Source organism: Rhinatrema bivittatum, chromosome 3 (genome assembly GCF_901001135.1).
Source record: "Rhinatrema bivittatum chromosome 3, aRhiBiv1.1, whole genome shotgun sequence".
Lineage (NCBI taxonomy): Eukaryota > Metazoa > Chordata > Amphibia > Gymnophiona > Rhinatrematidae > Rhinatrema > Rhinatrema bivittatum.
In genome coordinates this window covers 482,108,258-482,131,097 of record NC_042617.1, presented here as the reverse complement: position 1 = coordinate 482,131,097, position 22,840 = coordinate 482,108,258, and the positions used below count along the sequence as shown (strand labels likewise).

Below are 22,840 nucleotides of genomic sequence, written 5' to 3'. Positions count from 1 at the left end.
TTTTCTTCTGTTATGTTATATACTAATAATGAGGCATGGCACTTGATCAGGTAATAGTGGTGTTTTTAGGCTCCTAATCCTAACCTCAGGTCTCATGTTTCTTTACGCCACACCTCTTTTCAGTTTGGCCTATACTTTCTTCATATTTTTAATTAAAATATTTGCTATAGAGTATGTAGGACTATAGTTACTATGCCTCCCTCTGTGTACAGTATTGGCTTGTCCTAATTTTCATGTTTACTTTCAGGCAATACTCTTGTGTATGTGTTCTAGTATGCCCACAGACCTTTATCTAAACCTTTTAGAACACAGATCTTGCCATAGTTAATAAATTTTATAAGCATTATGATCTGTCGGTCTCTTTAAATGACTGGAATATATAATAATGTGCTGCCTCATTAAACTAATGTGGCAGCACCAACTAATCCAAAATTCAGCTGCGCGTGTTCTATCCAGTGTCTCACTTAAAAACCATATAATCCCTATTCTGTTTTCTCTTCATTGGCTTCCCATTAAATTCAGAATTCAATAGAAAACTTTGTCTATCATCACTCACTCATACACAATCCTCTATCAACTTGGCTATGCTCCACTTTGCAAATTTATAAACCTACAAGACACTTAAGACCTCTGAACAAAAATCTACTAGGTGTCCCTTTGGTCCGCCTTGCAAGGCTAGACATCACCAGAAAAAGAGCTTTCTCTCGCAGGCCCATTAATTTGGAACAACCTATCTAACAAAATTTGACAAATTTCAAACCAAAAGAATTCAAAAAAACTCTAAAAACATATCTCTTTCAACAAGCCTTTAATACCCAAACACAAGAAAACACCTGATTTTCCACTTCTAGCAACACCTGTGAACTGGTATTTATATTTGATTTGAACAACATTTTTATTTTGATGATATTTAGTTCTTAGCTTTTATTTTATTTTAATTCTCATTTAACTGTTTTTACTTTAGTTTTATTCTATTTTTATATTATGTATGTACCAGTATATGAATTGTTTTGACCAATTTTTATTGAAAAAGCGGTATATAAATAAATAAGAAGCTAAGAAGATTATGGTAGTAATAAAATGTATTTATGTATTTTATAATTTTTGACTCCTTACAGCAAAATTATGACAAACACAAAAATCTTACATTCTTTCACAAGAGTGTAAGACAAGACAGGAAACTTGAGCTATAATGGCTGTAGGAAGGTCCATGTATGCTTGGAAAAACCTTATTTATTTTTTTTATTTAGTATTTTTTATATACCGATATCAGTTTGCACATCGTATTGGTTTACATAGAACTAAAATGGCAACACCATGAAACAATGGTGAGGCCTTTACAAGGAACAAGGAGCAACAACTAGGTTAAATAGACTTATATAAAGAACAATGTACAAGAACAAAGTACAGGGAATAATGTACAAGGAACAATGAACAGGAATGTACCTTCTCAGTTTTTCTGAGCTCTGCGAGAGCTTTTCTGTCTCAGGGCCGTCAAATGATATCACCCCACTTGTATGGCTCATTTCAGTCCTGCTTGTCCACAGAGAAAGCCATGGCTTATCCCCATGAGTGGGCAATAAGAAATTGGTCATAGAAACATAGAAATGACGGCAGAAGAAGACCAAACAGCTCATCTAGTTTGCCCAGCAAGCTTTCACACTTTTTATTTCTCTCACATACTTATCTGTTTCTCTTGGCTCTTAGTAACCTTTTTTTATTCTATTTCCCTTCCACCCCCACCATTAATGTAGAGAGCAGTGTTGGAACTGCATCTAAGTGATGCAGATCTAAAAAAGTCTACTCTTTTTAGATCTGATAGGCATTTAATAGAGATTCAGATAGTCCACTAACAGAAGAAGGATGCTGAGCTCAATGGGCCTTTGGTCTGACTCAGCATGGTGGTACTTATGTTCTCATCATTTATTCTGTAACACACTTTTGTTCGCTCCTAATGCTGCTCATCAAAGATTTTTCCTTTAACTTTTTTATTATTTCCTTTACTTTCTTTTCTTTCTTTCTTTTTTTTTTTTTGCAAGTCTCCCCAAAAAAAACAAACAAAAAAGCCAAATTATTTTTTGTTAGGCTGAACTCGGGTTTTGAAAATTATATCTAACTTCAGCCCTCTTCACAATGGCAGACAGAAAACCAGGTTTTAAAAGATGCCCTGGTTGCTCTACAAGATGGATTTGTCAGACCAGCATAACCAGTGCATTCAATGCCTCAGCCCTTCCTACGATGTACCTAACTGTGCTGCCTGTGCTTGTATGACCTTCTGGGCCAGAAGATCCGGAAGCTACATGCTGAAAGTCTCTTTAAGCCTCTATTTCAGTAACAAAGAGAAAACCATCACCAGCTGAGGGACCATTGTCTAAGTCAAAAAAGGTACAGCTGTCCCATGCTCGGTGCCAAGATTTGGAGAAATCTCGGCGCAGGTACCATTCTTCTGGCAAAGAGGGAAGTAAGTTGCACACTTCAGCACTAAAGGAGCCAAGAGCCACACTGACCTATGCCTTCGGCACAGACAGTAATTCAGCAAGGAAAACAGGGTCATTGGCAGAATCTCTTTGGTTGCGACACCTTACTGATTCCATTGAAATTAAACTGCATCCTCGTTGGTGTGTATACTTTTTGGGCACAAAGACACAATTTCTGGCACTGAGAATACAAAAAAGGGAATTCAGTTTGAATTTACCTCTTAAAAACTAAATTCTCCATGGACAAGTAAGACACTAGTCAACCACAAAGGTGGGGTATTAACTGACTGTATTGAGAGGGAAATGTTTTCTCTTTCAGCTCAGAAAACCCAAGAAGGTATCTTTAGTTTCTGTCATTCCACTTGTATGAAAGAGAAATGGTTGTGCATTTTGCTCTCTCCTTCAGCCCCTTGCCAAATTTTTTGTTTGCTTTTTTTTTTTTTACATTCTGTTATTCTTGTTAGAAGTCTCTTAAAAAAATAATTTTTTTCTTAGCATCCAGTCAGATGAATTCAGAACAAGTGGGTTATGTACCTCTACCAGTAGATGGAGACTGAGCAAACTGATGTCGCAATACATATACCCCTGATCTGACATCAGTCTGTCAGTATTCGCCATCTCCAGCAGATGGTGGACGTGCATCTCCCCTCTGGGGATTACTTCATTTTAAAGAAAAGGTGAATTCAGGAAATAAATTCTCCCCTCTCTCTTGCGGTGATAACCAAATGCTCCCTCCCCAGTTGAGAATTCCTGAGGTGATTTCTGTGGTCCCTCAGATGAGTGCCTTGGTCCAGTAGCTGGTTTCTCAGCCGGCATGAACTTAGCTGCTTAAGCAGCTGAAAGGCACTGGATTCAGGAAGCCAAGCACGGCGATGACAGCACATGCCCTTTCCCTCCGCAGCTGGAGACCGTCTCTGTACTCAACCAGGTAAGGCTGAGCTCTGGTAAGTTTAAAAAGAAAATTATACAGAGACTTAGAAGGAGGTTTTTGTGGTGTAGGGTTTCTTCTTTCCTCTGGTCTCCGTGCTTGGTGTACTATTCCGATGTTCATCCCACTCCATGGGAGTTCGAGAGAAGTGAGCAGCCTGGCAGGTTGTGCAGCCTCCTTAGGCTAGGCCCTGCTCCAAGGCTTTTCATTGCATGCCGTGTGGTAGGCTACAACGGTATTTCGCGCACTTTCTAAGGCTGCTCTCTACAGGATTGTCGGACTGGATGTGCATCTAGCTGTGTGCATCCCAGGGTGTGTGCCCATTTTTTGGATGCATAGTCGGGCCTTGTAGTCTGTGCATCCACATTAAGTGCTGCTGTAGTGCCGAATGCTTGCATCTGCGCATAACTTGTTCTGTGTGCTTTTTTTTTGTGATGCTTATTTTTGAGCACCTAGGTGTGAAGTCTGAGTGTTGGACGCATAATTTTGTGTGCCTAGGTTTGAGCGCACATATAAAAAAAAAAAAAAAAAAAAGAAAGAAAAACAGCTAGACGTATGCCTCCGGCCACTGTTCAGCACACTGACAGCCATAATAGTGCCTGTACCTCGGAAGACTTAGCATCCTTCTCTTTGCACTGCTTGCCATATTCAGGCATCTCAGCCTAGGAGTGCCCACTAATTTGTGCCAGCGGTATTTGGAGGCTCAGAGAGACTTGTCTTCTGATTTAACTAAGCCTGGTTCTTCCCAGCCGGATGTGAGTCTGGGTAAAGATGACTTAGGTGGGGCGTCTGATTTTGGAGCTCCCCTAACTGGTTCCTCAGCAGGGGAAGGCAGCTCAGTGAGTACTCCTCAGGTACCTCCTGGGCTGGATACTTCTACTTTTTCATGGGTAGAACTTTTTTTCCAGCAGGTGCAATCCTTCAGGCACAGTCTGAAGCCCTGTCCAATGCTCCCACAGCAGAGGTACAGGTAGGAATGTTGCCTGGACCTTCTGTTACGTGCCGGAGTACTCTTAGAGTGGCAGCGGGACCTCCGGATTGAGATGTGGATGGCATGGATGATGACGCTGATCCTGACTCTTGAGGATGGTGAAATTCCTCCTGGATTAGAACCATATAGAGCTATGTTACAGTTCTTTCATAGAGATGTACTGCCAGCTCTGATTTCACAGACCTTGAAAATGCTTGGAGTTCCTCAGGAAGATTCAGTATCTGAGTCAGAGAAATCCGTGATGGAAGCCATTCAAGAATTGATTGCTCTTGTGTGGGGTGCCCTAGAGGCTAATTTCAAAGGGGGTCGGGTTTTGCAAGGTCTGTACCCTCTGGATCCAGTGGTAAGAGAACACTTAAGTTTTCTGAAGGTAGATGCACTTGTGTCTGCAGTCTCCAAGTGGACCACTATTCTCATGGAAAGCAGAGCTGCCTTGAAGGATGCTAATAAGATTGAGACTATCCTTCAGCAAGCATTTGAAGCAGTGGCAATGTCCTTGCAGATACCTTCTTGTTGTTCCTTGGTGACATGCTCTTGTTTGCTTCTCTCCCAGGAGGTTGATATCCCTGAGGTAAATTCCAGGGCAGTTATGGAACCAACTGCTGCCTTCTTGACAGATGCGGGCTGTGATCTAGTCTGCACTTTAGCCAGTGGGGTGGCTTCGATAATAGTGGCTAGGAGTCAATTATAGATGAGATATTGGTTTGCCATTATGATCTCCAAGGCTAGCTTCTCCAGGTTGCCCTTTAATGGCTCACTTTTGTTTGGAGTGAGTTGGAGGAACTGACCAGTGACTGGGGCACATCTCTGGTTCTTTGTTTGCCAGAGGATAAGAAGCAGGTGCAGCGTTCCTTTACCATGAGAGGTCATGCTAGTAGATCCAAACGTTTTCAATCCTATAGAGGAGTGATTTTTCAGAGAACTTGACCCATTTACATTTATTAAGATTTATAGATCACCTAACACTAAAAGGCCTAGACTGTGAGCAAAATGACATACACAATTTGAATCAGAAAACAAGAAATAAAACAGACAAAATTAAAATAAATTAATATATATTACAATGGTGCAAAAAAATAAGAAATATTAAGTTAAACAGTTGATAAAGATAAGAGTTAAATGATAAAAACAAACTTAACCATAAACTAAATTAAATAAAAAGGTCTTAATGAATTTTCTAAATTGGTTAAGTGAATCACATTGTCTGCTTTCTGTTGGAAATTACTTCCATAAGGTTGGTGCTGCGACAGAGAAAGCACACTCACGAGTAATGTGAAGTTTGGCTAGTATTGGTGATGGAATTTCCAGTAAGCTTTTTGTCCCTGACAACCCAGAAGAGACGCATGCTCAGGTAGTGGAACCTCCTGAAGCTCCCAATCAGGGTTTGTCGACCTACCCCCGGGATCAGGAGATAGGGGGTCGCCTCTCTCTCTCTTATCAGAGGTGGATCGAAATCACATTGGATCAGTGGGTCCTGGAGGTGATACGAGAAGGATATGCGATGGAATTCCGCAGTGTTCCTCGGGACGTATTTATGGAGTCTCCCTGCCACTCCCCGCAGAAGACGCAGGCAGTGGAGGGTACATTGGCAAGGTTCCTCAGTCTGGGGCTGTGGTCCCAGTGCCCAAGTCTCAAGGAAATTTGGGGCGATATTCCATTTATTTCGTTGTGCCAAACGTTTGGATCTACTAGCTCTTTTTGTCCCATCCTGGACTTCAAAGGTGTCAACTGTTCTCTGCAAGTGAAGCATTTTTGCATGGAAACTGTTCACTCTGTGATAATGGCCTTACTGTCAGGGGGATTTCTGACCTCTCTGGATCTCTCTGAGGCGTATCTCCACATTCCCATCTGATTAGAACACTAGCGCATCCTGTGGTTCACAGTTCTGGGACACCACTTTGTTTCAGGCTCTGCCCTTTGATCTGGCCACCGCTCCCTGAACCTTTTCCAAGGTAATGGTAGTTGTTGCTGCAGAGTTGAGAAGGGATGGAACACTAGTACCCCTGTATTTAGATGACTGGCTGATTCTTACTAAGTCGCTGGAAGAGCCTGGTGACTTGCAAGGTAATTTCCCTGTTGTGGGAGCTCGGCTGGGTATTGAACCTGGACAAAAGAAATCTTCAGCCTGCTCAGTTGTTGTAATACCTCAGGGTTCGGTTTGTCTCAAAGCTGGGCAAGGTTTTCCTACCAGAATCTCGAATTTTAGAAGTTGCAGGCACTGTTCCGTCTGTTGATGAACACTCTCTGCGTCAAACTGTGTGATCTTACCTACAGGTACTTGGCTTAATAGCTGCAACCCTGGAAATGGTGCCGTGGGTAAGGGTGCATATGCATATTGTGCAGCGCTCCCTGCTGTCTCGATGAAATCTGCAGTCTCAGGACTATTTGATTCGGTTCCACTTGCCGATGGAGGTCTCCTCCCAGCTGCAGTGGTGGCTGCGAGTGGATCATCTAAGGAAGGGAGTCTCCCTAGCCCCACCAGATTGGCTAGTACTGACAACAGACATGGGTCTCCTTGGTTGGGGAGCTCACTGTCAGAAGCTGGCTGCGCAAGGATGCTGGAATACAGAAAAGTCTCTCTGGAACATCACTCAGACTGGAAGCCAGGATGGTCGGGTTGGCATGTTTACAGTTAGGTGATAGGCTGCAAGGTTGATCGGTCCGAATAATGTCAGGCAATTCAACGATTGTGGCAGAAGTGCATCTCCAGATGATCTCAGCCTTGCACATAGCAGGAAGAGACAACGTAAGGACAGACTTCTCAGTGAAGAGAGTATGGATCTCAGAGAGTGGGCATTGTCAAACGAGGCGTTTCAGTGGATTCTGGATTGCTGGGGCCTTCCATTCTTAGACCTCCTGGCGACTTCACGCAATGTGAAAGTTTAGCAATTCTTCAGCCACAGGAGAAATTTGAAATTATTGGGGATTGATGCCCTAGTGCAGGAGTGGCCGGAAGACAAGTTACTTTATGCCTTTCATTCATGGCCCATGTTGGGCAGATTGGTTCGAAGGATCGAGCACAACAGAGGGATGGTGCTCTTGGTAGCTCCAGACTGGCCCAGGAGACCCTGGTTTGTGGATCTGTGGAGGCTCCTAGTGGACTCGCCTCTTTGACTTCTGGCGCACAGGACCCTGTTGCAGCAGAGAACTGTCCTTCAAGAAGATCTGACTACATTTTGTCTTATGTTATGGCCCTTGAAAGGGCTCGCTTGCTGAAGCGGGGATACTCTGCGGTGGTGATTTCCACCTTACTGAGAGCTAGAAAGTTCTCCACTTCCTTGGCTTATGTGTGGGTTTGGAGAGTGTTTGAGGCCTGGTGTAAGGATCGAGGTACTCTTTCTTCCTTGGTCAAGGTTCCACTCATTTTGGATGTTTTGCAGGGTGGCTTGAATAAAGGCTTGGCTCTCGTTTCCTTAAAGGAGCAAGTAGCGGCTCTCGCCTGTTTCAGGTGTCGGGTAAATGGTGGTTCCTTGTTGGCTCATCCTGTTGTGGCCGTTTTCTGAAAAGAGTGAACCATCTTCGTCCTCCCTTGCAGTTTCCGGTGCCCCTTTGGAGTCTTAATTAGTATTGGTTTTCTTGGCAGGCCCTAAGTTTAGACCACTGCATTCCCTGTCCTTGAAAACTGTGTTCCTTGTGACAATTTGTTCTGGGTGTAGGGTTTCCAAATTCCAGGATATGTCTTGCCATGAGCCATTCCTTCAGGAGAAGTACAGTTGCATACTGTTCCTTCCTTTTTACCAAAGGTGGTCACTGAGTTTCACCTGAATCAGTCCATCTCTCTGCCGAACAGAGAAAGGTGTGGAGGAGTATCGTCTGTTGCGAACCTTGGATGTCAAGAGGCAATTTGTCAGGTATCTGGAGGTTTCTAAGCCTTTCTGGAAGTCGGTTCGCCTGTTTGTTCTTCACAGTGGTACTAGGCAGGGAGAGCCGGCCTCGCAGGCTATGATAGCTCACTGGATTAAGGAGGTAGTTACGGCTGCATTCATGGATGCTGGGAAGCCGTTCCCTAGTCAGATTAGGGCTCATACCATTAGGGCTCGAGTAGTCTCATGGGCAGAAGTTAGATTGTTGTCCCCTGTCGACATTTGCCGAGCTGTGACATGGCCCTCCTTACACACCTTTCCAGGTATTATTGTCTGGATGTGCAGGACTGGGAGGATGCAGCATTTGCACATGCGGTTTTGACTAGACTGCGGGCAGCCTCCCGCCCTATTCAGGAGTAGCTTGGGTACATCCCAATTGTTCTGGATTCATGTGACTAGACACTAAGAAATGAGAAATTATTACTTACCTGATCATTTCCTTTTCTTTAGGACAGTCAGATGAATCCAGCCTCCTTCCCGTGGCTGCCAAATGTTTGGTCCTCTTGTGTGACTATGTGTTACATGGATTACTGTTAAGTGTTAATCCAGTCCCTAGACTGTTTATACATTCTTGTCTGCACTCATTGCTGGCTGTTAGCTGAGTATTGAAATGGTTACTTGTTTTAATCAAGATTTTTGCTAGTCTGTCCACAGTTCTTTGAAAGACAATACTGGCAGGCTGTCATCACTACAGGGGGTATAAGTACTGTGACATCCGTTTGCTCTGTCTCCATCTGCTGGTAGAGGTGCATAACCCACTTGTTCTGGATTCATCTGACTATCCTAAAGAAAAGGAAATGATCAGGTAAGTAGTAATTTCTCATTTTAATACCTCAAATTTCCAAAATTGAGTTTGACCTGACTTCAGCTCTCTTCATGATGGTGAAAAATACTGGGCTTCAAAAAGTATCCCCACTGTTCCTACAAGATGTCCTTAGCCAACCAGCATGAGCACTGTATTTGCTGCTTAGGCCTGTAGCATGATGTTCCTAATTGTACTGCCTGTGCTCGAATGTCACCCAGGGTTCAGAAGATGCAGAAGCTACATGTTAAAAGAATCTTTAACCACTTCTCAGGCCTCTGGATCAACAGAGAAGAAATGTCACCAGCTAAGGGTCCATCACCTAAATCAAAAAGGCATTGTCAACTTCTGCTAAGCACCATGACTCAGATAAATCTCAGTGCAGGCGCCATTTCCTTCTTCTAAAGGGATCAGAACATGGTTGTTTGGCTCCTGTGTGTTTGGTGCCAAAAATGGGCCCTGGAGGTGCTGACAGTATATTAGTGGATAGAAAAGCACCTTTGGTGCCCTCACTCTTTAGTGCAGAATTTTCACAGGTACCATATCTTTGTCTGCACCATCAGCTTCTCTGCGCTGAGATATAAATATTGGCACTAATCAGCCTAAAAAGTTTGTTTATTCCAAATCCACTTCTGTTAAACAATATATGCATATTCTAGTTCCAGAATCAGATGGTTCATCTACAGGGATTCCTCCCTCCCAGCAGAGTCCCTTCATCCCTTTGTCAGGAAAATGCGGCTTGACACTTCAAAAACTGTTTTACCAATATTCTAGTATCTGCTATTTTGATTGCATTGAAACTTTTTTTTATTAACTTTGTTAGTGAATGCACTTTGGTCTTCAGTACATTTTCAGACACTGCTTTAATATTAAACTTATTTTGGATTTTTGCACATTTTTTTCAAGGCCCCATAATAAGCATGCAAGCATAATCTGTAATTGCTGTAAACAAGGAACTATAGAATATCTTAAAGAAAGTGCAACATTTGTAGATGTTGTTCTCTTTCAGATATAGGCATTGATTCAATATTCAAGAAATCATCAGAAAAAGAAGGAATATGCCAAAGACTCAGAGACCAACTGGATGCTCTGGAAAAGGAAACGGCAGCCAAACTTTCCGAGATGAATTCTTTCAACAATCAGCTCAAGGTAGGATTCTTCTGTCAATGAGCCAGCTCTCTACAGCAAAGCCTGAAAACAAAAAAAAAAAAAAAGAGAGTGAGTTTGTTAGCTGATATTAGACGTGGCATGGCAGTCCCAAAAAAGTTTCAGCACTAACAGTACTAATGAGAATGGCATTGTGAATAAGAGGGCATGTTCTGTAGGAACCAGTGAAATAAAGTTGTGCCAGCCTGATTCACCTCACATTCAGGTACATTAGTGTAACTTGACTTCAACCTATATTGCACTTTGAGTCATATTGTGATAAGGTGCTGGGTAATAGTACAGAGGCCATTTTGTTTGCACTGATTTAAAAGTAAAAATAGAACCGAATCTTGAGCCATTTTAAAGGGTTATTTCATAATGGCCAACTAGTGAGCTATGTTGACATGCCAAATTGTGGTATAGAATAATACCGGTCATTTTTTTTTAGAGGCCAAAAAACATGGACAAAGACAAACAATCTTTGCCTCTATTTTTCTATAGTCCATTCTAGGAAGCCACTCTGGTGTTATAGTTTTCTGTCCATCCTCTATCCACTCATAGTCCAGTGAGCACCAGTAATTGATTTAAATTAGCACATTTAATACACACTATGCTCAAGGCATGGTACATAAAAATCAATATATAATCAATAATACAACCAATAAGAAGTAAAAACAGCATTAAAGCCCAAACATCTGTTTAAACAAAACAACAAATAAAAAAGAAAAGCCCTCACAAACGCAATATGCAAAGTAACAGAGAGAAACTACAACTCTTCCCAAAACTGCAGTGCAACTTTTTAAAATTGAGAAACTTCTTTCTTTAAAGTAGATTTTTAGATATTCATTTCATTTTAAAATCCATTTTTTAAATGTGGAAAAAATAATGAAGCTACATAACAATTCCAGGTCTTTCCAGAAAGATACAAACTGTTACATACTGATCATAACACTGAGTCCAGAAAAAAAGAAACTGTAATGCCCTGTGCTCTGGTTAATAGTTCCATTGTAACAGTGGGATTGTTCAGTTTGAACTATTTTATCTTTTTTTTTTTTGCCACCTTCAAGCACATTGTTTAACTCCTGGCTACTGATGAATAGATATGTACAGACATCCATTAAAGGGGATAAAAAAGATTCCTGGTCAGAGAGTGGGAGGGCAAAGTCATGTTGATTGGAAGGACTTGGTGTGCAATGGCAAATGTGAGCACTAAATGATATCAGTTATATTAAAAGCCATCTATGTTTTTATAGCTGTTTATAATATTCCCAGGAATTCAAAAAAGATGACTGCAAAAGATTTTTTTTTTTTAAATGTTATCTGCCTTATCTTGCAGTGTGAGAATATGGATGAATCTGTTCTTCAGTGCCTTTTGTCTCTGCTAAGCTGCCTCAACAACCTCTTCCTCTTACTTAAGGTTATTTTCCACTCTTTGCTTTTCTTACTTTGAGTTCTTCAGTAACTTTCTGTGCTTGAGCTTTTTTCCTTGCTGATAATTTGGCTTTCACACTTACTTAAAAGCTTACACCTATAAATATCCCTGGAGTCTGTGTGTGTGTCTGTGTGTGGGGGGCTACTGAGAAGACTTTGAACAAGTCAAGATTTGCATTACCTAAAATAGAAGATCAGCAGCCCCATATGCTAAAACAAAAATGTATGCAATTAGAGAATTAGCAAATATTTTATTTTCAAATTGCATGGTTTAAGTTGCTTATATATTATTGTTTTCTATGCACCTAACAATCCAAAACAAATGTATGCGAGCATGCCATAAAATCTGACTGGTCCAGGTCTCTCTCTGTAACAAACACATTGAAAAAACTTGTGAACCTTATTTATGGGTTTAGGTTCATGGTATAAAATAGCTTGTTTGCAAAGCCTCACACTGCTTATTTTACTCTTTACTAGACTGGCATTTCCTTCCTGATGTACAACTTTCATGGCACTCAAAAATTGCTGAAAGAAAAATCTGTTTTCCATAGTTAGGAAAATTGTTCTGTATGAACAACTCTCACCTATTAGATTATTTTATATTACTGTTCAATTTCAGCAGGAAATGACATGTTAAAATACTGAGTTTATTATTGGTAGAGCTAAATTTTGGGCAGTGTTCACAGTATGAACTACCCCCAAACTTTGCCATAACTGAATTATGCAGAAGTGTTTACACTAGCAGAAAAGGCAAGAAGAAGTGCCATTTTCTTCTGTATGTGGAAAACATCATGATAAACAACCCATGAAAATCATACTTTGCCTACTGTTTCAGAACACACAGAGGCCAATATTCAGTAGGTCGTTTGAAGGACAAGTTATCTGGCAACAGTTAGCTGGATAACTTGTCCAGTATATTCAGTGGGATATAAACCGGCCAATGATTGAATATAGCCGGTTAAGCCTAAAGTTATCTGGCCTTGAATGACTGGATAACTCACAATTTATCTGGATATCTTCAGAGATATCCGGGTAAGTAGTGCACCTTAGGGAAAAATAACCACAAATCGCAGGCCTCCTGGCCCAATGTCTACCTCTCCACCATCAGATATATGTACCCCCCTATCCCCTTGGCTGTCCCCACAAGCTGGCTCAAGTCTTTACAAATTGGAAAGTTTAAAATTTTCATCCAACAATCGCCGCCGGCCCAGACCTCCCCTCTCCCCTCCCTCCCTGCTAAAAATATTTTAACTATCCCTCCTCAGCCCCTCACTCATCCCCCTACCCCACCCCTGGCTGATACCCTCCCACCAACCCATTACCTCCCAAAATGGCCCCCTCTTCTGTGTGCTGGGATTGCTCTTCTCAGCTATCCCGGCCACTTCTAGCGTAAAGTAGGCTATTACCTATGTAACACTTGGAAGTGCATTGTTTAGTGTAAACCTAGGATTCCTGCATTTCCTAGCGTGTAAACAGATGGACTCAGGACCAGTGTGTTTATGCTGCCCTGTCAGGAGATGGAGCAAGCTGATCTCACAGTTTACATAACCCTGCAGTGACCCCAGCCTGCCAGTATTCTCTGTCTCCAGCAGATGGTGGACGCGCATCACCCTATGGGTATTGCTTTGAACTTTTTGAAAGGAGAAATTTGAAATTCTAAATTCAGAAAAAAGAAAGCCGCACTCTCCTGCCATGATACCTAAAGGTCCTCTCCCAGTTGAGAATTCCTGAGGCGATTTCTGTGGTCCTTCAGAGGTGTGCCTTGGTTCGGTAGCTGAGTTTCCCAGCGTGGACTTAACTGATAGTACAGCTAGAAGGCAATAGGTGCAGGAGGCAGAGTGCGGCGGTGACGGCAGATGCCCTCTCCCCCGCAGCCGGAGACCGTCTCTGTACTCAGCGTGTAAGTGCTGAGCTCAGGTGAGGCATAAAAAAAAAAAAAAAAGAAAGTTTTACCTGAATCAGAGAGAGTTAGAGGAGTTTCAGGATTTCTTCGGTCTCCGTTCTCGGTGCGCTGTGCTGGCGTTTGTTCCCCGCTTGCTTTTAAGCGCACAAACCTTTTTGTATGCTTAACTTGGCGCACAGGTTGTGTGTGTGCCTTGCCGCACTTTCTTCTAGGCACTTATTTTTTGGGCGCATTTCATTTTTGAGCGTGAGCCATTCCGACATACATTTACCACAGCAATGGTGCTGGTAACAAGAAGCCTAAGTGTCTTCCTATTTGTGTTGCCTGTCATATTAGGGCTTCTCAGCCTGACCTGGCTTCTAACCTGTGTCATCGCTACTCAGATGCTCAGGGAAAGTTGTCTTCCTTGGATTTTGCTTAGCCTGGCTCTTCCCATTCTGATGATTGGGTTGTCACAGCCTTGACTGGGGGAATGCCAGATCTTGGTTCTCCCTTGACTGGCTCCTCCGCTGGCGAGGGCAGTTCTGTGTGACCAGCTCCAGTTTTTTCTGGGCTTGGTCTGGACCTGGCTGCTTTTTTCTTGGGTGAAATTTTTTCAAGGCTTACAAGCCGTGCAGTCCTCCACTTCCCCCATTTCTGTCTGGTCGGACTCTCTTCCAGTCCTATGCTTAAGCGCCGGGGCTCATGTATGTGTATGAAGAATGCAATTTTAACATATCTGCAACATTTTCACATTGTGACAATGTGCTTTTAAGAAACCAGTTCTGGCTAGTTTACCTGACTCTCTTGTGAAACAAAGAACATCCTGTTTCGGCGCGAAAAGGAGCCAATACCCCCAAGGCTGGACCTGATTGGATTAGGAATAACAAGTCCTATTGGTAACTGGGAACAAGAAACACCCAGGAATGTTGACGACGCATTCTGATTGGACACATGGAAAGGTTTAAAAAGTTGTGCACACATCAAGAAAGCTGAGTAGCCTTGGAGCTTACATCGTTGCTGTATACCACCTTGCTACTCCGGGGAACAAATTACCTTTTTATTTCCCTTTTATTTTTTGTTCTTCTCTCCTTTTTGTCTTTTCATTAATAAAACTTGCTTTCTAGATATCAACTGACTGCAGCCTCATTACTCAGATCTACACTCTCCTCGGCTCCCTGCGGGTGTTCCCGACAGGAATACAGATGGCACTGATGATGAGATTGATCCTAATTTCCTGGAAAATGGGGCAATTCCTCCAGGGTTAGAACCATATTGAATCATGTTGCAGTTCTTTCATAGAGATGAATTGCCGGCCCTGATTTCCCAGACCTTGAAACAGCTGGGTGCTCCTGGTTTGGATGCTATGTCCAAGCCGAGGAAGAATCCCATTTTGGTTTCCTTATGTAAAGCCTCTTGTTTCTTCCCCACTGATGGATGCCATCTAGGAATTGATTGATCTGGAATGGGATGCCCAGAGGCAAATTTTAAAGGGGGTCTGACACTTGAAGGTCTGTACCCCCTGGATCCCGCTGTGAGAGAGTGTTTGCGTTTTCCCAAAGAGGATGCTCTGGTGTGTGCCATGCCTAAGCAGACAACTATCCCCGTAGAGGGAGGAGCGTCCTTGAGGGATGTACATGATAGAAGGATTGAGGCTATTCTTAAGCAAGCCTTTGAGGCAGTGGCTATGAATTTACAGTTTGACTCCTGTTGTGCCCTTGTGGTGAGATCTTGCCTATTTCTCTCTCAGGAGGTTGATGAGTCTGGAGGGAATTCCAGAGTGGTTATGGAGCTCTCTGCTGCCTTTTTAGCAGACACAGGCTGTGATTTAGTCCAGACCTTGGCCAAAGGAGTGGCTTCGGTGATAGTGGTCAGGTGTCAACTCTGGTTGCGAAATTGGTCCGCTGGCACAGCTTCCAAAGCCAATCTTACCAAGATGCCCTTTAAAGGCTTGCTCTTGTTTGGGAGCACAGGGTCAGGCTCAGCTTAGGACACACAACACAGATAGATCTTTTATTAACAGTATTGAGGAGCCACCAAAGGTGGCAGTAGTGAGCAGAGATGAAGCCTGGCTGGGCTTGTAGTTCCTCAGGGCTCTCGAACAACGATCCCACAATGGCTGTGCTGTAGTGAAGAGAAACTGAGATAGTGAGTACAATTAAGTATATGCAGGGTTCTGGAATAGAGCCTCATTGGTTGAGTACTCACACAGCGGTTTTTCTCATTAGGGAACACAGGACCTGAAGTAAAGGCAGGCTCTCAAGGAGTGAGTACCTGGTTCCAGGGAACAGCTCTGAGAGAAGTAGATGGTAACTCACTGATGGTATAGGCAGCGGTACCTTCCAGGCAGAAGTGAAGTCCAGGCAGCGAGTCCAGGAACATGGGCCCTCGAGGAGTGAGTACCGGTTCCAGACAGCGACCTGAAAGAGAAGAGAGAGGCCCCCGAGGAGCAGGTACCCCAAATAAAGTAAGTCCAATAATGGAGATGCAGAGGAGTAGCTAGGTACGGAGAGCGAATCCCATCTGTAAGGAGTTCACAAGTACAAATACCTGACCTTGCTAATTCGATTAGCTAGCAGTAGTGTAGGCTATTTGTATCCGTGATGCGTGACATCATCACAGGGGGAAGCCCCTGAGGTCGTGCCAAAGAAAGTATTTGAAGCAGGGCTGCTTGGCGCGCGTGCCCTAAGGCAGCTGGACAGCATGGCGGGAGGCAGCGCCCAAGCCGTACCGGGGACGCCGGAGAGGATGGCAGGCAGATGCCGTGGTAGCCAAACGTCCGTCAACCATGGGAGGAGTCGCCAGAGAGGTAAGGAGGGCAGAGTGGAGACGTCGGGCAGAGACTTACCTTCATATTCCCATCCGATTGGAAAACCAATGACTTGCGGTGTTGGGGTGCCATTATCAGTTTCGGGTGCTGCCTTTTGGTCTCGCCACCACTCCCAGAGCATTTTCCAAGATTATGGTGGTGGTAGCAGCGGCTTTGCAAAAAGAAGGAATCCTGGTGCACCCATATTTGGATGACTGGCTGATTAGAGTCAAGTCTCAGGAAGAGAGCCGCCTGGTGACACACAAGGTGATCTCCATATTGCAAGAGCTCAGTTGGGTGGTGAATCTGACCAAGAGCAATCTTCAACCATCCCAGTCGTTGGAGTATCTGGGGGTCGGTTCAATATGGAACAGGATAGCATTTTCATATTGGAAGTTCAGATCCAGAGATTGATGTCTCAAGTGCGTCAGTTGATGAACACCATTCTCCTGATGGTGTGGTCCTACTAGCAGGTACTCTGTTTGATGGCAGCTACCCTGGAAGTGGTACTGTGGACAAGGACGCATATGCATCGTCTTCAGCGCGCTCTGCTATCTTTTTGGAACTCGCAGTCCCAGGATTATGCGATTCGACTCCACTTGCCGATGGAAATCTGCTCCCGCCTCCAGTGGGGTTGCAGGAGGATCATCTGAGAGAGGGCGTTCCCTTGTCCTCTCCAGCCTGGCTGATACTCATGACAGATGCGAGTTTCCATGGTTGGGGGGCTCACTGTCTGAAGTTAACAGCCATGGGGCATTGGAATGCCGAAGAGTGCTGCTGGAACATCAATCACCTGGAGGCTCAGGCAGTATGGCTGTGGAATCAAAAGGTTTGCATGATGTTGGACAATGCGATGTCAGTGGCCTATATCAATCATCAGGGAGGAACCAAGAGCCAGCAAATGTTGCAGGAAATAGACCAGCTGATGGAATGGGCAGAAGGTCATCTGCAGATGATTCGGCCTCTCACCTTGCAGGAAAAGACTTCCTCAGCAGGGAGAGTCTGGAACCAGGAAAGTGGGTGTTGCCAGCCAAGGTGTTTCAGCTGATTGTGGATTGCTGGGGCCTTCCATTCCTAGACCTGCTGGTGACTTCTCGAAATGTGAAGGTTCCTCGCTTCTACAGTCGCAGGAGAGATCTGTGGTCCCTGGGAATAGATGCTCTCATACAGGTCTGGCAGGAAGATGGATTGCTTTATGCCTTTCCTCCGTGGCCCTTGCTGGGCAGGATAATTTGCAAGATCGAAGGCCACAGGGGGCTAGTATTCCTGGTGGCGCCGGACTGGCCTAGGCGTACATGGTATGCAGATTTGCGACAACTCCTGGTGGAGGCCCCCCTTCGTCGTCTGCCACACATGGATCTGCTTCAGCAGGGACTGTTTCTTCATGAGGATCCAACTCTATTCTGTCTTATGGTTTGGCCCTTGAGAGGGCTCGCCTTTTAAAGAGGTGGTTATTCCTCTGTGGTGATTGCCATTTTACTCCGCACTCGCAAGTTCTCCACTTCCTTGGCTTATGTGTGGGTTTGGAGAGTTTATGTGACTTGGTGTGAAGATCGAGGGGTTCTTCCTAGTTCAATTAAGATCCTACTCATTTTGGAATTTTTGCAGGATGGATTGAGTAAAGGGTTGGCCCTTAATTCATTAAAGGTACAGGTGGCGGCTCTTACCTTTTCTGAGGACAGGTGAATGGTGGATCTTTGTTGGCTCATCCAGATGTGGCCTGTTTCTTGAAAAGAGTCCAGCATCTTCCAGTGTCCTTTTGGAGTCTTAATCTAGTTTTAGATTTTTTAGCAGGCCCTACTTTTCTACCGATTTCAACCTTTGCTTGAGGATGCTGACCTTGAAAATGATGTTTCTTGTGGCAATTTTTTCTGCACATCTAGTGTCTGAAGTGCAGGCCTTGTCTTGCCGGGAGCCATTTCTACGAGCGACTTTGTATTGTTCCTTCCTTTTTGCCAAAAGTGGTTTCAGATTTTCACTTGAATCAATCCATTTCCCTGCCCTCTCTGGACAGAGAAAGCGATATGGAAGAATATCTCCTGTTACAGCTGTTAGATATCAAGAGGCATATTTTGGAGGTTTCTAAACCTCTCAGGAAGACAGATCGCCTGTTTGTTCTCCATAGTATAAGTAAACAGGACAAGCTGGCGTCGTGGGCTACATTAGCCCGCTGGATTAAGGAGGTAGTTGCGAGCAGCCGTTGCCTAGTCAGGCTTAGACTCCTTCCACTGGGGCTCAGGCAGTGTCATGGGAGGAGGTTAGATTGTTGTCTCCCATCAACATTTGCCGAGCTGCGACTTGGTCCTTGTTACATACCTTTTCTAAGCATTATCGCCTGGATGTGCAGGCCCGGGAGGACGCAGCCTTTGCACGTGCGGTTTTGACTGGACCAAGGGTGGCCTCCTGCCCTGTAAGGGAGTAGCTTTGGTACATCCCACTGGTTCTGGATTCACCTGTCTGAATGCTAAGAAAGGAAAAATTACTACTTATCTGATAATTTCCTTTTCTTTAGTACAGATAGGTGGATCCACGTTGCCGTCCTTGGCTGCCGAATGGTTGTGCTATGTTCATCCTGCGTGGCTCCGTATTCCAGGGAGTACTGGTAAGTGTCAATCCAGTCCCTAGACTAGTGTTGTTGCACTCCTTGTCTGAGCTCAGTGGTTTCCTGTTGACTGCGTACCGGAGTGGATGTTTGTTAATAATCACGTTTTTGTTAGTTTGTCCGCAATTGGCATTTGCAGAAAATACTGGCATGCTGATATTAGTGCAGGGGTATATATACCATGATGTCAACTTTGCTCCATCTCAATCTTCTGGTAGAGGTGCATAACCCACTGGTTTTGGATCCATCTGTCTGTACTAAAGAAAAGGAAACTATCAGGTAAGTAGTAATTTCTCCTTCCTGGTCCTGATACCTTTTATATTTTTTCCCTTTTCTTCAGTTTTCCCCATTGCTTATCCTTCCCAGCCTCTTTCATCTCTCGCCTTCCTGTTCCATCTTTGCTCCAAATACCATCTTCTCCTCCCCACATTTGTGCGATATTCTTCCTGTGCTAATACTTGAGATCCCTTTTCTTCACCCTGTAAAACAAAATAAATTATACAGACACGAGCAAGGCTGGAAAACTATTTTTATAATGAATATAACAACTATAAATGTTTGCCACTGTGCTTCTGAATGTTCTAATTACTGCTGCAGAGTCCTTGAGTTACTAGAAGAAATGGTGGGGCTGCAACTTAAATCTTCTGCTCCCTGTTGTCCAACTCTACAGAAGAGGGGAGTATGATGACACCAACAGTGCCTAGGGATGGCAAAAAACTAAGACCATTACAGTGAACATAGTAGTAAATCTTAACATCTTCTCCATCATTCACTGACCATATTAACACTCCAGTTACCATCCTTGAGCATCCACCTGTTCTAACCAAATGCCAGGCATCTGGTAGTAGAAACAGGATAGATGACAGAAGAAAAGACCAACAGTCCATCTAGTCTACGTAATTATTTCTTTCAGTACTATGAGGACATATCCCAACTGCTACCTTTAGACTGTAGAACAGTTTTCGTTGTCTTTTTCATGTGTACTCTATAATCTTGAGCAGATGAGCTTAAAAATTCCCCATTTAATTTACAACCAGTTCTCTCCTCCTTGTTTAACCTCAAGCTCTGAACTCTAAAGCCCAGAAACTAATTTGTGAAAAAAGGATGAAAATCAGAAAAAAAAAATCTCTCCATTTGTGCCTAAATATGAGCTCAATACTTTGCATCAGTTCTACAGTCATTTTGTAGGCTGCAGGTGATGTCCTTCCACGTAGCATATTTTCGAGTAGTCTCCTTTCCAAATAGTGAAAATGGCGGTGGGCCATTATGATGTACTAACTTCCTCCATGTGCCAAGGCTTCCTCCTTGCCTGCTTCTTCCTTCCTTTCCTTTCTTGTCCCCTCTCCTCTCCTCATATCTCTCATAGCGCACTTTAGTACCCAAAGATATGACACTGATTATTTTCCCATTTTTTTTGTTTGGAGCAGTCCATAGCGAAGGATTCACCATGTGGGAGGACTGCTGTTTTGCTTGTTCTTGGATAAAGCAGAGTTCCTTAATAAGTGTTCCCTGAGGACAGGAGGGTGTCAGTCTTCCCAAATTCCTCCCCCCTCCCCTTGTAATTTAAGCTAAATTATAGATTGAAGGGACCCCTGAATGGATGCCTGCTCATTTCTAGCAGGACATACTCAATGTTTCTAGAAACTTTGCAATCAAATTTCTGTGCCTGACTCCATGTGTGAGGGCTGATGACATGCCCCTTTGTTTTTATTTTATATATATATATAAATTTTTATTTTTATTTTTTTTCTGGTTATGCTTTTTGTTGGAAATGTTTCATGTCTCTGTGCCGGACTGTATTGAGTTAACAGGTACTAAACAGTTTTGAGTTACTAGGGCTTCCACACTGCACTGTATGTGTGCTTCCTGTTTGTGTGAGCTGAGTTGCTGATCGCTTATTGCTCTGTTTTACCTTTTTAATAAAAGCAGTGGTTTTCTTTACTGCACTTGTAAAGAAATAAACCTCCTTGGCTTATTTGTGTAGAAGGCATGCTTGTATGTAATGTAAAACTCCATTGTGGCACAAATATGTAACACCTTTCCCTATGCACTCCAGCATCCCTCCAACTCCAGCCAATCCCTTGTCACACTATTCCACTTTCTTGAAATCATTGTATATAATTAGGGCTTCTGATCCTGGATATTTATAAATTGTAAATTTAGGTGCTTATTTTTCACACAATGAGATTTACTTGGTGGATACTTAAACTAGATGTGTAATGGTGTTTTCATAGGACAAACTAAATTTTGGCACATTTTTAGGTGTATTCAGTTTTATAAGGTGTAAATCAATTTATCTTCAAATTTTTACATGCCTTCATTATTTAAGTGTGCATATGATTGAAGGGGAGAAACCGGCAGGATGGGTGTTGCTGAGGGCAATGGGATGGGAGTGGTGTATATGCTGGATGTGTATGACTGAGGGAGGTGGGGGAATATATGGCTAGGAGGGTTTCTGAGGGTTGGTTGAGTGGGTTCCTCCCTATTGCACTTCCCTCCTCCCCTTCCTTTTATCCTTCCTTCCCCATCGCACTCACTTTTCCCTGTTGGTCCACTCCTCCTGCAGTGGCTTGGGCTCCCTGCTCACACATTCCTCTGTGGTGTCTCTTCTTGGGATAGCAGGACTTGGGTTCCTCGTTGACCTACTCCTCTGTGGTGTCACTTCTTCAGCAGATGGGGCCTGGGCTCCTTATTGACCTACTCTTCAAGGACCACGACCGAATAACATTATCAGAGTTTCCCCTGTTTTTAGGGTTTTTTGATAAGAACCAGTTTTCTCATTGGCATTGTTTTATCCAAAAATCAGAAGCTCTAGGTTTGATCACTCTGAGCTCTCTCTCCTGGTTGGTGCATAGGAACATTTTACCCCCTATCTTGTATCACTCCCTTGGATTTCTGTACCACAAATTTATGAATTGGTACTGCCAAGCACTTGACCATTCCTTGACTGTGCTTAGATTTTTTCTTTCTGTTGCAGTCAAAAAGACAAACTTTTCCTCCTTACACTCCCATGCTCTAACTGAAAACCAGGCAGCCTGAAGTCCATACACATGCACTAGTCTTTAGTTTCAAACAAATAAGAACTTTTATGCCCTCCACAAGTGCAGATTCTCAAATTTTAGGTACTAGTTTTTATTTTGTACTCACTTTCAGGCCGATTCTGTAAAGTGCAATCAGCTGAGCGTACTGTCTAACACGGGGTTGGCCGCACGTTTTCAACACGCGTCTATTACCCCTTATACTGTAAGGGGTTTAGCGAGTTGAAAACACGTGCCAAACCCCACTCCCCTCTCCCAGAAACTAATATCGCTCATCACATTCAAATGCATGTGTTCAGACAAGAAGAAAATACTGCTTTTCTGTACATCCTCCGACTTAATATCCTAGCGATATTAAGTTGGAGGAACCAAAAATTAAAAAAAAAAAAAAAAAAAAAGGGCTGGCCGGTCCAGTTACAACGGACGCTCAATTTTAACAGCTCGTAAAATTGAGTGTTGGTTTCCTGAAACCGCTGACAGAGCCACCTCTCCTGGGCCAAGGAGGCGCTGGGGCGTGTAAGGGTCCCTAGCGCCTCCTTTTAGCGCGACGCCTCATTTAAATATAGGATCACACACCCAGGAGAGGTGGCTGGGCGTGCGTTGGGAGAGCAGGCGCTCAACACGGAGCACCTATTCTCCTGCGCATCTTACTGAATCGGCCTGTTTGTCTGTGGATTACAGTTCATATCCATAGACTCACAAATAACATTAAATAACATGGCACATTTTTACTCCTACAAGTCTAAAAATATAACAAAGCATAGTAATGATGGCAGGAAAGGACCAAATGGTCCATCCAGTCTGCCCAGCAAGCTTCATATGGTAATATCTACCACGGCGTGTAGGTCACTCCCAGGTTTATCTTAAAGGT

At 43.5% G+C, this 22,840-nt stretch overlaps 1 protein-coding gene across 4 annotated transcripts in view; it reads left to right on the top strand.

Moving 5' to 3' along the window:
• The window catches only part of ITSN2 (intersectin 2), a 337,690-nt gene that overhangs the window by 138,108 nt on the left and 176,742 nt on the right, over positions 1-22,840 (top strand). For 3 of the 4 annotated variants that reach the window (XM_029596037.1, XM_029596038.1, XM_029596040.1), the window contains exons 16-17: positions 10,071-10,210; positions 11,544-11,624. In XM_029596037.1, coding sequence (XP_029451897.1) covers positions 10,071-10,210; positions 11,544-11,624 — 221 coding nt within the window. The remainder of the gene's footprint in view (positions 1-10,070; positions 10,211-11,543; positions 11,625-22,840) is intronic. The other variant, XM_029596039.1, reaches the window with a different exon arrangement.